Source organism: Ranitomeya variabilis, chromosome 3, assembly GCF_051348905.1.
Source record: "Ranitomeya variabilis isolate aRanVar5 chromosome 3, aRanVar5.hap1, whole genome shotgun sequence".
Classification (NCBI taxonomy): Eukaryota; Metazoa; Chordata; class Amphibia; order Anura; family Dendrobatidae; genus Ranitomeya; species Ranitomeya variabilis.
In genome coordinates, this window is record NC_135234.1 from 387,867,579 (window position 1) to 387,881,576 (window position 13,998).

General features: G+C 41.2%; 1 protein-coding gene across 1 annotated transcript in view; it reads left to right on the forward strand.

Moving 5' to 3' along the window:
• COL9A2 (collagen type IX alpha 2 chain) overlaps positions 1–13,998 on the forward strand; it is an 89,427-nt gene that overhangs the window by 46,364 nt on the left and 29,065 nt on the right. Inside the window, exons 10-13 of the mRNA XM_077296069.1 lie at positions 1,978–2,025; positions 4,302–4,358; positions 11,169–11,222; positions 11,513–11,566. Of these exons, the coding sequence (XP_077152184.1) occupies positions 1,978–2,025; positions 4,302–4,358; positions 11,169–11,222; positions 11,513–11,566 (213 nt within the window). The remainder of the gene's footprint in view (positions 1–1,977; positions 2,026–4,301; positions 4,359–11,168; positions 11,223–11,512; positions 11,567–13,998) is intronic.

Below are 13,998 nucleotides of genomic sequence, written 5' to 3' on the forward strand. Positions count from 1 at the left end.
AAACATCTAAAAACCAAACAGACCTACCCTCAACCCCCCACATATACAATCAAGGGCCTATAAATGAAAAAATTTTTTGCATGTACAAATACCGTAGAGAGCATAACATACAATTGGACAAATGAGAAACAATACAGGTATATAAATTTAATTTCTAATGCAGCCAATTGGCATAATGCCCCTACACAGACAAATGTATTAATAGAGCCCTAAACAATAGCCCTACCTCCCAGTCCTGTTACAGGCCTGTGGTAAAAACACAATACCATATACCAGGTTAATATCTGGTGTAACCACAGCCTGTCCTAAGTCTAACACCCCAAGTAATACATTACCAAGCTAAAGGTGAAGTATCCTGCCACCAAAGATGATAATGTGTCTAAGTCCAAGAAGTGCCTATGGGGCAGGAACACAATAGGCTGGTAGAGGTATATATACCTAAGTGCGGCTGGGGTAGATGAAAGAGTCCAGGACCGGATCCAAGGCAGCAGAGAGGAGGGGGGGAGGAGGGACAAGGCCCCACGCGTATCGACGCTGCTAGAGCGTCTTCGTCAGGGGAAGGTCCCCTGACGAAGACGCTCTAGCAGCGTCGATACGCGTGGGGCCTTGTCCCTCCTCCCCCCCTCCTCTCTGCTGCCTTGGATCCGGTCCTGGACTCTTTCATCTACCCCAGCCGCACTTAGGTATATATACCTCTACCAGCCTATTGTGTTCCTGCCCCATAGGCACTTCTTGGACTTAGACACATTATCATCTTTGGTGGCAGGATACTTCACCTTTAGCTTGGTAATGTATTACTTGGGGTGTTAGACTTAGGACAGGCTGTGGTTACACCAGATATTAACCTGGTATATGGTATTGTGTTTTTACCACAGGCCTGTAACAGGACTGGGAGGTAGGGCTATTGTTTAGGGCTCTATTAATACATTTGTCTGTGTAGGGGCATTATGCCAATTGGCTGCATTAGAAATTAAATTTATATACCTGTATTGTTTCTCATTTGTCCAATTGTATGTTATGCTCTCTACGGTATTTGTACATGCAAAAAATTTTTTCATTTATAGGCCCTTGATTGTATATGTGGGGGGTTGAGGGTAGGTCTGTTTGGTTTTTAGATGTTTTTAAATGTATGTTCCTTCCTGCTTTGCCTTTATGTGTAGTGAGGTGTTATTCTATAATAAAATAAAATTTATCATATCAGGTTGATCCCACTGTGTGCATATTCTTTTTTTCTTGTGTTGAGTGATCAGCTGTTTTTGTCGCCATATGTAAATGTTTTGATCGGAGCTGCTGAGTGTTGTAGATGCTGTTACTGGTCTTGTTTCAGCATAACCGGGCTGCAGTAGTTGGCTATCGGTAAATAGTTGCCTATATCAGGACAGCCCCTTTAAGCACTGCATTTTTCTTATTTACGTACATTGTTACTTTTATATTTGTTACGATTTTGCTACATTTTCATTATGAATCTTTTCTCTTTCATTGCTGGTTTATAAATGTCCCCCAGTGCGTATTAGTCTGACTGCGCTGACAATGTAAATAGTCACTTGTGCAACTCCTCTAGCTGAATCTCCCATTAATAACTGACCTCCATAGAGACTTATTTTAGCATATTGTTCGCATATATTCTCAAGATGTTCTATGAAACTGTCACCTTTCACCATTTACCTCTAGGGTATGATCTGTAATTCCTGAGAGTGCATTCTTCTTTCTATAGTCTGTGTTTTGCTATTTGCATTGACATTCATTATGCGAAACTTATTATCAGCGTTCTTTTTTCTTTCCTCAGTACTATCTGTGTAACACATTGTCCCTGTGCAGTTCCTAAATTGCAGAATGAACAGTAAATGCTGAGTCTGTAATTATGTGACTTTACGAGTATAGAGCATAAATAGCTAATAAGACGGTAGCATTCCTCTATGGATTAGTCCAGTAGTTTCAGTGCATGAAATGTACTATGGGATTTCCTTTATGTTTTAGGGTCCATCAGTGAGCTTCCAAGGCTTGGAAGGCAGTGCCGATTTCCTGGTGAGTGACCTTCTTGGGGGGTGATCCATTTACTATGCTGGAGCTTCCATTGTTTTTATTTGATTCCCCAAATATTTCCTTTATAATTGAGGTTTCTTTATTCTGAACTTGCTGCACAGGGAAATTTGCTTTGAAGCAAAATAAATGAGTGCTGACAACCGAGTGATCAAAGAGGAAATATAAACCCAGTACAATATTAGGAGTTGTGTAGTCTGTCTTGAAATTGGCTGTCTGGAAATATTCACAGCTTGACAATCAGTAAATACTTTTATGTTGGCTAAACAAAAAGACAGATAATAGCATTCTACTGAGAATAATTGGGGACATTTATGAAAAATGCTAAAAAGCAAAAGTCACTTTGTTTCTTAAGGCAGCTGATCAGATGTTTCTTTTATCTTCCAGACAGAATTAGACAATGAGACCGAGCACTTTATTGGCTGAAATGGCAATGTCATACCATGCAGTGTTTGTTAGGAAAGTCTTATGTAAATGTTACTTTTTGTAATTATACATACTTCTTAATATATGAAATATAGCTGAGCGCTGCAGTAAGATATTCTTTTAATAAAGGACACTTGTGAACCAGACCATACATGTTCAGTATATTTCAGAATTTGAGATAGATGTTCTTTTAAACCAACATGAAATGGTCTTAGTCCGTCTTAAAAATAAAAATGAATCATTGGTCTAGTCCAGTGTTCCCCAACTCCGGTCCTCAAGAGCCACCAACAGGTCATGTTTTCAGGATTTCATTAGTATTGCACAGGTGATAATTGCATCACCTGGACAGGCAAGCATTCAATCACCTGTGCAATAGTAAGGAAATCCTGTTGGTGGCTCTTGAGGACCGGAGTTGGGGAACACTGGTCTAGTCTATGAGATAGAAAGAGAAAAGCGAAACACAATGTGAACTAGGAAACCACTTTTATTCCCCAAGCGTAATCATGGTGCTCACAGGGAACATCAGTAAAATAGCACTTCATTCAAACATGAAAACAACAGCATATTATCCTTCCTGACCCAGGGTTTCGCACTCTCTGCTTCTTCAGGGGCATGGTTCTTAATTATAATGAAGTACAGATTTCAATATCGTACTTGCTTTCTTTGATAATGAAAGAGTTTGGGGATGAGCTGGAGTGACAACTACTTAAACAACATTTTTTCAACAGAAATGTGGCTGTCACTTTTTGCCCTCACTCAGCTTTTTCATGCCATATATGGAATAGCTTTACAATTCAAAAATAAAAATTGCCAGACTTACATTTCAAGAGTGACCTTACTCTGAGACTTTATCCACATGTAGCAGCGATCCCAGGACTGCTTACAAGCACATCTTCTGTGCCTTTAGGTAAATAAGGCCACAATAATGCTTCATCCTAAAAGGAAAAATTTCAATGTTTAAAGAACACTATCACAAGGATTACATATATTACACTGGTACACAGTGATTTTGGTGCCAACGATGTTTGAACGGTTTTATATTAAGTTTGTGGTGCTGCTTAATAATATGACTTCGGTTTTGCCAGATTGGCTCTAGTATCTGAGATATTTAATAATTAATCACAGGAGAATTCTGGCTTTTATAGCATTGTAAGACTACAAATTCAAATGCAAAATAATTATATGGGACATTTCATTACCTAAGACACTGTTAAAGAGTCAAAAGACCAAAATATATTGCATTTGTTGTCACACACAAGTTGCATTGGGGAAATGCATTATTTTCATGGAAGAATTATCTCAAAAACTAGAACCACTTCCCCAACGGTAATGGATTTTTTAATTCCGCACCCTCAAATTATTCTATATCCATTCAAAAAACTTTGGCACCAGAAATTTTTTTTTGTAGACCTGTGTTATCATCCCTCATTATCATTTATCAAAAATATAATTTTAGATCTATTGTTATTAAAAACACCTAAGTGGCCAAATTTAACATTCAAATAAATTCCCTTATTCGTTCCAGTTACTTTCACCAGGCTAGTACTAAAACGCATAGCATAACTATCAGAAAATAAATCCCCCCAAAATACTGCATCCATTGCTGAAATTCCAGCTCCACTATTGCTATGGTAGCTGTAAATATGCACCTCCATCTAATGTAGGTTGCACACTCACATACTCTGATACTAACCCTTTCCTGACATTGGACATACTGTCTAATATTTATTCTACATATTCTATTTTTTCAATGCACTTACTGGTTTAAATGTTTTGTACAGTGTAACATTTATCAAATTAATGACTAAACTGCTCAGTCTGCTGTTATTTTCTAGTGCCCATCAAATTGCCCAGCTGGTCCAAAGGGTCCTCAGGGTCTACAGGGGGTTAAGGTAAGATTTTGTTGCACACACTTTTCTGCTTTTGTAACTTTTTTTAAAAACAGCATATATTATTAACATTTCAGAGTTCAAAGATGGCAGCACTCTTTCTCCAAAAACATGGCAATAAGGAGTTAAAATACGATAGTAATATATATATAAATATATGTATAAATATATATATATATATATATATATATATATATATATATATATATATGCATACACACACACATGCATACTTACGAGTGTTCCTCACTAAATTAGAATATCATCAAAAAGTTCATTTATTTCAGTTCTTCAATACAAAAAGTGAAACTCGTATATTATATAGAGTCATTACAGAGTGATCTATTTCAAGTGTTTATTTCTGTTAATGTTGATGATTATGGCCAATGAAAACCCAAAAGTCATTATCTCAGTAAATTAGAATAATTAACAAAAAACACCTGCAAAGGCTTCGTAAGCGCTTAAAAAGGTCCTTTAGTCTGTTTCAGTAGGCTCCACAATTAAGGGGAAGACTGCTGACTTGACAGATGTCCAGAAGGCAGTCAGTGACACACTCCACAAGGAGGGTAAGCCACAAAAGGTCATTGCTAAAGAAGCTGGCTGTTCACGGAGTGCTGTATCCAATCATATTAATGCAAAGTTGAGTGGAAGGAAAAAGTGTGGTATAAAACGTGCACAAGCAACCGGGATAACCACAGCCTTGAAAGCATTGTTAAGAAAAGGACATTAAAACATTTAGGGGTGATTCACAAGGAGTGGACTGCTGCTTGAGTCACTGCTTCAAGAGCCACCACACACAGATGTATTCAGGACATGGGCTACAAGTGTCGCATTCCTTGTGTCAAGCCACTCATGACCAATAGACAACTCCAGAAGCGTCTTACCTGGGACAAGGAGAAAAAGATCTGGACTGTTGCTAAGTGGTCCAAGCTGTTGTTTTCAGATGAAAGTAAATTTTGCATTTCATTTGGAAATCAAGGTCCTAAAGTCTGGAGGAAGAGTGGAGATGCACAAAATCCAAGCTGCTTGAGGTCTAGTGTGAAGTTTCCACAATCAGTGATGGTTTGGGGAGCCATGTCATCTGATGGTGTAGGTACACTCTGTTTTATCAAGACTAAAGTTAGCGCAGCCATCTACCAGGAAATTTTAGAGCACTTCATGCTTCCCTCTGCCGACAAGCTTTTTGGAGATGGAAATTTAATTCTCCAGCAGGACTTGGCACCTGTCTACAGTGCCCAAAGTACCAATACCTGGTTTAAAAACAACAGTATCACTGTGCTTGATTGGCCAGCAAACTCGCCAGACCTTAACCCCATAAATAATCTATGGGTTATTGTCAAGAGGAAGATGAGAGACACCAGACCCAACAATGCAGACGAGCTGAAGGCTGCTATCAAAGCAACCTGGGCTTCCATAACACCTCAGCGGTGCCACAGGATGATGCCTCCATGCCACGCCGCATTGATGCAGTAATTGATGAAAAAGGATCCCCGACCAAGTATTGTGTGCATTCACTGAACATACATTTCAGTAGGTCAACATTTCTGATTTTAAAATCATTTTTCAATCTGGTGTTATAAAGTATTCTAATATACTGAGATAACAACTTTTGGGGTTTCATTGGCTGTAAGCCATAATCATCAACATTAACACAAATAAAAGAAATAGATCACGCTGTTTGTAATGACTCTATATAATATATGACTTTTTGCATTGAAGAACTGAAATAAATTAACTTTTTGATGATGTTCCAATTTAGTGAAAAGCACTATATTACAGTTATATGAAAAAGTTTGGGCACACCTATTAATTTTAAGCTTAATGTTTTATAAAAATTGTTTTTTTTGCAACAGCTATTTTAGTTCCATATATCTAATAACTGTTGGACACAGTAATGTTTCTGCCTTGAAATGAGGTTTATTGTACTAACAGAAAATGTGCAATCTGCATTCAAACAAAATTTGACAGGTGCATAAGTATGGGCACATCACCAGAAAAGTGACATTAATATTTAGTAGATCCTCCTTTTGCAAAAATAACAGCCTCTAGTCGCTTCCTGTAGCTTTTAATGAGTTCCTGGATCCTGGATGAAGGTATTTTTGACCATTCCTCTTTACAAAACAATTCCAGTCCAGTTAAGTTTGATGGTCGCCGAGCATAGACAGCCCTCTTCAAATGATCCCACAGATGTTCAATGATATTCAGGTCTGGGGACTGGGATGGCCATTCTAGAACAGTGTAATTGTTCCTCTGCATGAATGCCTAAGTAGATTTGGAGCGGTGTTTTGCATCATTGTCTTGCTGAAAGATCCATCCCCTGCGTAACTTCAACTTTGTCACTGATTCATGAACATTATTGTCAAGAATCTGCTGATACTGAGAGGAATCCATGCGTCCCTCAACTTTAACAAGATTCCCGGTGCCGGCATTGGCCACACAGCCCCAAAGCATGATGGAACCTCCACCAAATTTTACTGTGGGTAGCAAGTGTTTTTCTTGGAATCCTGTGCTTTTTTGCTGCCATGCATAACGCCTTTTTGTATGACCAAACAACTCAATCTTGGTTTCATCAGTCCACAGGACCTTCTTCCAAAAAGAAATTGGCTTCTCCAAATGTGCTTTTGCATACCTCAGCCGACTCTGTTTGTGGCGTGCTTGCAGAAACGGCTTCTTTCGCATCACTCTCCCATACAGCTTCTCCTTGTGCAAAGTGCGTTGTATAGTTGACCAATGCACAGTGACACCATCTGCAGCAAGTTGATGCTGCAGCTCTCTGGAGGTGGTCTGAGGATTGTCCTTGACTGATCTCACCATTCTTCTTCTCTGCCTTTCTGATGTTTTTCTTGGCCTGCCACTTCTGGCCTTAACAAGAACTGTACCTGTGTTCTTCCATTTCCTTACTATGTTCCTCACAGTGGAAATTGACAGGTTAAATCTCTGAGACAGCTTTTTGTATCCTTCCCCTGAACAACTATGTTGAATAATCTTTATTTTCAGATCATTTGACCGTTGTTTTGAGGAGCCCATGATGCCACTCTTCAGAGGAGATTCAAACAGGAGAACAACTTGCAAGTGGCCACTTTAAGTAGCTTTTCTCATGATTGCATACACCTGGCTATGAAGTTCAAAGCTCAATGAGGTTACAAAACCAAAAAAAGTGCTTTAAAGGCTGGTTTCACACTTGCGTTTTTGTCTGCATGCGTTTTTTAAAAAAAACGCATGTGTGAAAAACGCATGTAAACGCGGTAAAACGCATGCGTTTTTTAGACGCATGCGTTTTTATAGAAAAACACAAGAAAACACAAGAAAAAACAAGAAAACCCTAACCCTACCCCTACCCCTAACCCTAACCCTAAACGTGACTGAAATACGTGGCACTGAAATACGTGCAACTGAAATACGTGGTACTTAAATACGTGGCACTCAAATACGTGGCACTTAAATACGTGGCACGTGGCACTTAAATACGTGGCACGTGGCATACGTGGCACTGAAATACGTGGCACATGGCACTTAAATACGTGGCACGTGGCACTTAAATATGTGGCACGTGGCACTTTAATACGTGGCACGTGGCACTTAAATACGTGGCACGTGGCATACGTGGCACTGAAATACGTGGCACGTGGCACTTTAATACGTGGCACGTGGCACTTAAATATTTAAGTGCCACGTGCCACGTATTAAAGTGCCACGTGCCACGTATTTCAGTGCCACGTATGCCACGTGCCACGTATTTAAGTGCCACGTGCCACGTATTAAAGTACCACGTGCCACATATTTAAGTGCCACGTGGCACATATTTAAGTGCCACGTGCCACGTATTAAATACGTGGCACGTGGCACGTGGCACTGAAATACGTGATACGTGGCACTTAAATACGTGGCAATATGACTGTCAGAAAATGTTCATTAAACGGTTAGGGGTGAGGTTAGGGGTAGAGTTAGGGTTAGGGTTTAGATCCCTTTATCACCTTGATGGTGGTGGGTGGCTTTTCAGTGTGTTTTCTGGTTTTTTTCTATAATAATAATAATAATAATAATAATTTTATTTATATAGCGCCAACATATTCCGCAGCGCTTTACAACTTATAGAGGGGACTTATACAGACAACAGACATTACAGCATAACAGAAATCACAGTTCAAAACAGATACCAGGAGGAATGAGGGCCCTGCTCGCAAGCTTACAATCTATGAGGAAAAGGGGAGACACAAGAGGTGGATGGTAACAATTGCTTTAGTTATTTGGACCAGCCATAGTGTAAGGCTCTAGTGTTCATGTAAAGCTGCATGAACCAGTTAACTGCCTAAGTATGTAACAGTACAGACACAGAGGCTATTAACTGCATAAAGTGTATGAGAACATGATGGAGGAACGTAATTATGTTGTTGTTTTTTATTAATAGGCCACACAGGGATAATTAGGTTAATGCGTTGAGGCGGTAGGCCAATCTGAACAAATGAGTTTTTAGTGCACGCTTAAAACTGTGGGGATTGGGGATTAATTGTATTAACCTAGGTAGTGCATTCCAAAGAATCGGCGCCGCACGTGTAAAGTCTTGGAGACGGGAGTGGGAGGTTCTGATTATTGAGGATGCTAACCTGAGGTCATTAGCAGAGCGGAGGGCACGGGTAGGTTGGTAGACTGAGACCAGAGAGGAGATGTAGGGTGGTGCTGAGCCATGGAGTGCTTTGTGGATGAGGGTAGTAGTTTTGTACTGGATTCTGGATTGGATGGGTAGCCAGTGTAATGACTGGCACAAGGTAGAGGCATCGGTGTAACGGTTGGCGAGGAATATGATCCTGGCAGCAGCATTCAGGACAGATTGGAGCGGGGAGAGTCTGGTAAAAGGTAGGCCAATTAGTAGAGAGTTACAATAGTCCAGACGAGAATGAATAAGTGAGACAGTAAGAGTTTTTGCAGAGTCGAAAGTAAGAAAAGGGCGAATTCTGGAAATGTTTTTGAGATGCAGATAAGAAGAGCGAGACAGTGATCGGATATGGGGGGTGAATGAAAGCTCGGAATCAAGGATGACTCCAAGGCAGCGGGCATGTTGCTTTGGAGTAATGGTGGAACCGCACACAGAGATGGCAATGTCGGGCAAAGGTAGGTTTGTAGAGGGAGAGAACACGAGGAGTTCAGTTTTTGACAGGTTCAGTTTCAGATAGAGGGAGGACATGATGTTAGAGACAGCGGTAAGACAATCACTGGTGTTTTCTAAAAAGGTCGGCGTGATAACAGGAGAAGAGGTATATAATTGGGTGTCGTCAGCATAGAGATGGTACTGGAAACCAAATCTACTGATTGTTTGTCCAATAGGGGCAGTATACAAAGAGAAGAGGAGGGGGCCTAGGACTGATCCTTGAGGAACCCCAACAGTAAGGGGAAGGTGAGAGGAGGAGGAACCAGCAAAACAAACAGTGAAGGATCGGCCAGAGAGATAGGAGGAGAACCAAGAGAGAACGGTGTCCTTGAGGCCGATGGAGCGGAGCATAGTGAGGAGGAGCTGATGATCCACAGTGTCGAATGCTGCGGAGAGATCCAAGAGAATTAGCATGGAATAGTGACCATTAGATTTAGCTGTTAGTAGGTCATTAGAGACTTTAGTGAGGGCAGTTTCAGTAGAGTGTAAAGAGCGGAAACCAGATTGAAGAGGGTCGAGAAGAGAATTATCTGAGAGATAGCGGGTAAGACGGGAGTGGACCAGGCGTTCCAGGAGTTTAGAGATGAAGGGAAAATTTCTATAAAAACGCATGCGTTTTTAGCGCAAACAAACGCATGTGCTTAAAAACGCATGCGTTTACATAGACAGCAATGCATTTTTTTGCCGCGAAAAAACGCATGCGTTTTTTCGCGGCAAAAAAACGCGCAAGAAAATACTGCAGGTAGCATTTTTGAAAATGAACGCATGCAGACAAAAAACGCATGCGTTTGAAAACGCGACCAAACGCATGTGCAAAAAAACGCATGCGTTTTCAATGTTAAATATAGGAGAAAAAAACGCTGCAGACAAAAACGCAAGTGTGAAACCAGCCTAAGTCAGTAAAAAGTAGGTAGGAGTATTTAAAACAAGAAAATGATAAGGGTGCCCATACTTATGCACCTGTCAAATTTGCAGATTGCACATTTTCTGTTAGTACAATCAACCTCATTTCAAGGCAGAAACATTACTGTGTCCAACAGTTATTAGATATATGAAACTGAAATAGCTGTTGCAAAAAAAACTATTTTGATAAAACAATAAGCTCAAGATTAATAGGGGTGCCCAAACTTTTTCATATAACTGTATATGTATTTATACTGTATATATATATATATATATATATATATATATATATATATATATATATACTGTATATATATATATATATATATATATATACATATGACTTTGGATGCTCAACAGTATCTACGTGGACTGTGGTATGGGAGAAAACCCACAGCTAATTCTTGCAAACATTTGCCCTGGTCATGTTTATTACAGCAAGACAACAGTGTTCCCCTGTTTAGCCTTAAGCATCAATTTATTATTTAACCATAGCATAGAAGAAACTGACTGCCCTTTTTGATGCCTATATTGTAGCACGTTAAGGCACAATACTGGCAGGGATTATTCTTTAACATCCAAGTAGCATTAAGCCATGTTAGAACTAATTCACATCCTGTTACTGTATTATAGCATTTTTGTATTATAGCGGTTTGTCTTTTATTTATATAACATTTTATATTTAGCAATTTGATACCAAACCTTTTATTAATGATACCAAAACTATGAAATTGTTTTTAATAATCAGATTTCTTGATTTCTAGGGCCACAAAGGACGCCCAGGTCCCCTTGGTGAGTCAGGAAAACAAGGAATAACAGTAAGTAAATAATTATTTATGGGGAGATGGCTGCATGCAGGTATTAATGCATACCTGCATACAAAAATGTCATTTACATTGACTGGTCGTATGCAAGATTTATGGGTAATTTAAATGACAAGAGGGATCGTTAGGAACTGTCTTTAGAATCTATTTGGTGAGTGAATTAAACATGACCAATAGTAACATATTCTTCATGTGTGACCCCTTACTGAGTTACTATAAATTAAAACAGTACATACAGTACATTTCAGTAAGTAAATTGTATCGTTCTATATTCTTAATTACAGGGCCCAAAGGGAGATGTTGGCATTTCTGGTGAACAAGGAATCCCAGGACCCCCGGTAATTTCTAGTAATTTTCTGTAAATAAATGGCTTAAAAATGTATTAATGATGTCACTAGACTGCACCTGCTGCACACAACCACAACCCACATACAGCACAGACCGCAGTGGAACAGGGGAGCAGGTAGTTTTTGCCATCCTTTTTCTTATTGTCAGTTTATACTTGTTAGGAAAGCTGTAGGCGTATCATATTGTCTGGGATCATATTGTGTGTTCAGGGACTGTGGGGTGGCCATCATACTGTGTGGAAGGCTGTGGGGATCCATTGGAGTGCCCGCCAGAACTGTGGGGTACTCGAACGGGGTCCGACGGTTCTTGAAAGGGATGTCACAGCAGCAGTGACCCGGTCCATGGCCCTGGGCTTCCAATAAAATTAATGAAAGGGGAAAATAAAGTTTGTAGGGGAATTGTTCGTGATGCCACCCGTGGTGTTCGGCAATAGGGAAATGGCCAACGCTGCGGTTCAGGTCCACTGGGGAAGATGGTGATGCAGCAGAGATGTTTCAGCTCTCCACGGGTAGAGCTAGAACCCAGGGCAGTTACAGAGTTAAAGTCAATGATGGCGAATGTTGTGATGCAGGGCAGGTGATGCAGTAATAATTCAGAGGACACAGCATGGTGCAGTTTTCCATAGTTTACTCACAGTTCTTAGAAGCAGTCCCCAGCCGGGGTGCTGTGTCCTCCTGGTTTGTGGTCCAGCCAGCTCTCAGGTGATTTGGAGTACACTTAGCCAGGATCCCCTTCTTATGTTCCTTTCCTGGCCGTCTCACTGCTCTGGCTTCAGCCTCTCCTGCCCTGTGCCTTCACACACAGTGTCCCAAGCCAGCAGCCTCGGATCCTGTCGGGCGATGTCCTTCTGGTCCCCTTGATCCTATGTGGCTGCCTTTTCAGCGAGTGTGTGTGGTTGTGGCACGTACAGATACCACAGCCTCTGGCTGGCTAGCTGAGCCTTGTAGTTCTCCACTAGTCTGGGGGCCGGTTCCCCCACTGCGACCTTGTCCCTCTATCCAACTACAGTTGGCGTGGATTCGGGCCGCATGGGTGGATTTCTCACTATCCGTGCCCCTAGGACCCCTTCTCTCTCTTCTTTCTGTCAGGAGCTTCTCTCTATCTTCCTTGTTCTCTCTCTGTTCTCTGGTGCTGGGATGAGCTCCTCACTGCTCAAGACCCCACCTCCAACTGTCTAACTCCCTAACTGACTCTTCCCTCTTGTTTCTATGACAACTCCACTCTCTCCTCCCACACCCTCTACCTAGTTCCCCCCAGGCCTATAGAGGTCTAGTGTTGGATGCTTGTGTGGGTTCTGGGTAGTGCCCCCTCCTTACCTGAGAGCGGAGTACCACACCTCTGGCTGAGGTGCAGTACTTCTGTGGCGACTGGACCCTCAGGGGTTCCACACCATCATACGGTGTGTGGATGGCAGTGGAGACATCATACTGTGTGAAAGGGGAATTGTGGGTGATCATACGGTTTTGGGGACTGTGGGACCCATCATATTTTGTGGTGATGTTATTGGGGAAATGATACATTGTTATAGGCTTTGGTTAAAATCATTCTGTGAGGAGGGCTGGGGAAATTGTTCTGTGTTCTGGGAGAAGTGTGGTTCATCATCCTTTGTGGGGGTTCTGGGGAATTATACTGAGTGGGGATCAATAGGGGCTTTCATACTGTGTCTGTGGGGGGGAGAGAGGGGATATTATACTGTGTGTGGAAAGCTGTGGAGACATCATATTGTGTGTGGGGAGCTGAGGGGACATCACACTCTGTATGGGGGGAATGTAGTGGATTATACTGTATGTGTGATAGGGCATCATAATGTGTGAGGGTTATAGAGGCATCATTCTGTGTGGAGGGCTGTAGGGGATTATACTGTGTTGAAGAGTTGTGTTAGCCTGTGTATGGAGGTGATGGGGGATCATACTGTGTGTAGATACTGTGAATGATCACACTGTGTGAGGGGACCGTTGGGGATCATACTGTGTGTTGGAGGATGTGGGGGCATTACACTGTGTGGGGATCAGGTGTTTGGGGATCTGTCGGGGCCATCCTACTGAGTGTGGGGGGGTTGTGGGGAAATCATAGTGTGTAGGGGGCTGTGGGAGCCATCATACTGTGTGTGGGGGTTTGAAGGGAATCATACTGTGTGGGTGACTGGGGGGTATCATACTACTTGAGGGGTTGTGGAGGCTTTATAATGTGTGTTGGGAGCTGTTGAACATGGTGTAACGGCTGAATAACAAGCAGTATGATTTACTGTTTTCTATAAACTTTATTAAAAGCAGTAAATTATATAGTTTTCATTAGCTGCTACAGGTAAATAAAGCATGTTACAATAAACACTCACATAACATTTGTTGGCAGTAACAGCTAGACAACATACTTAAGCTCAATAGTAAGCATTACAATTCATATTAAATAATAATAATAGCAA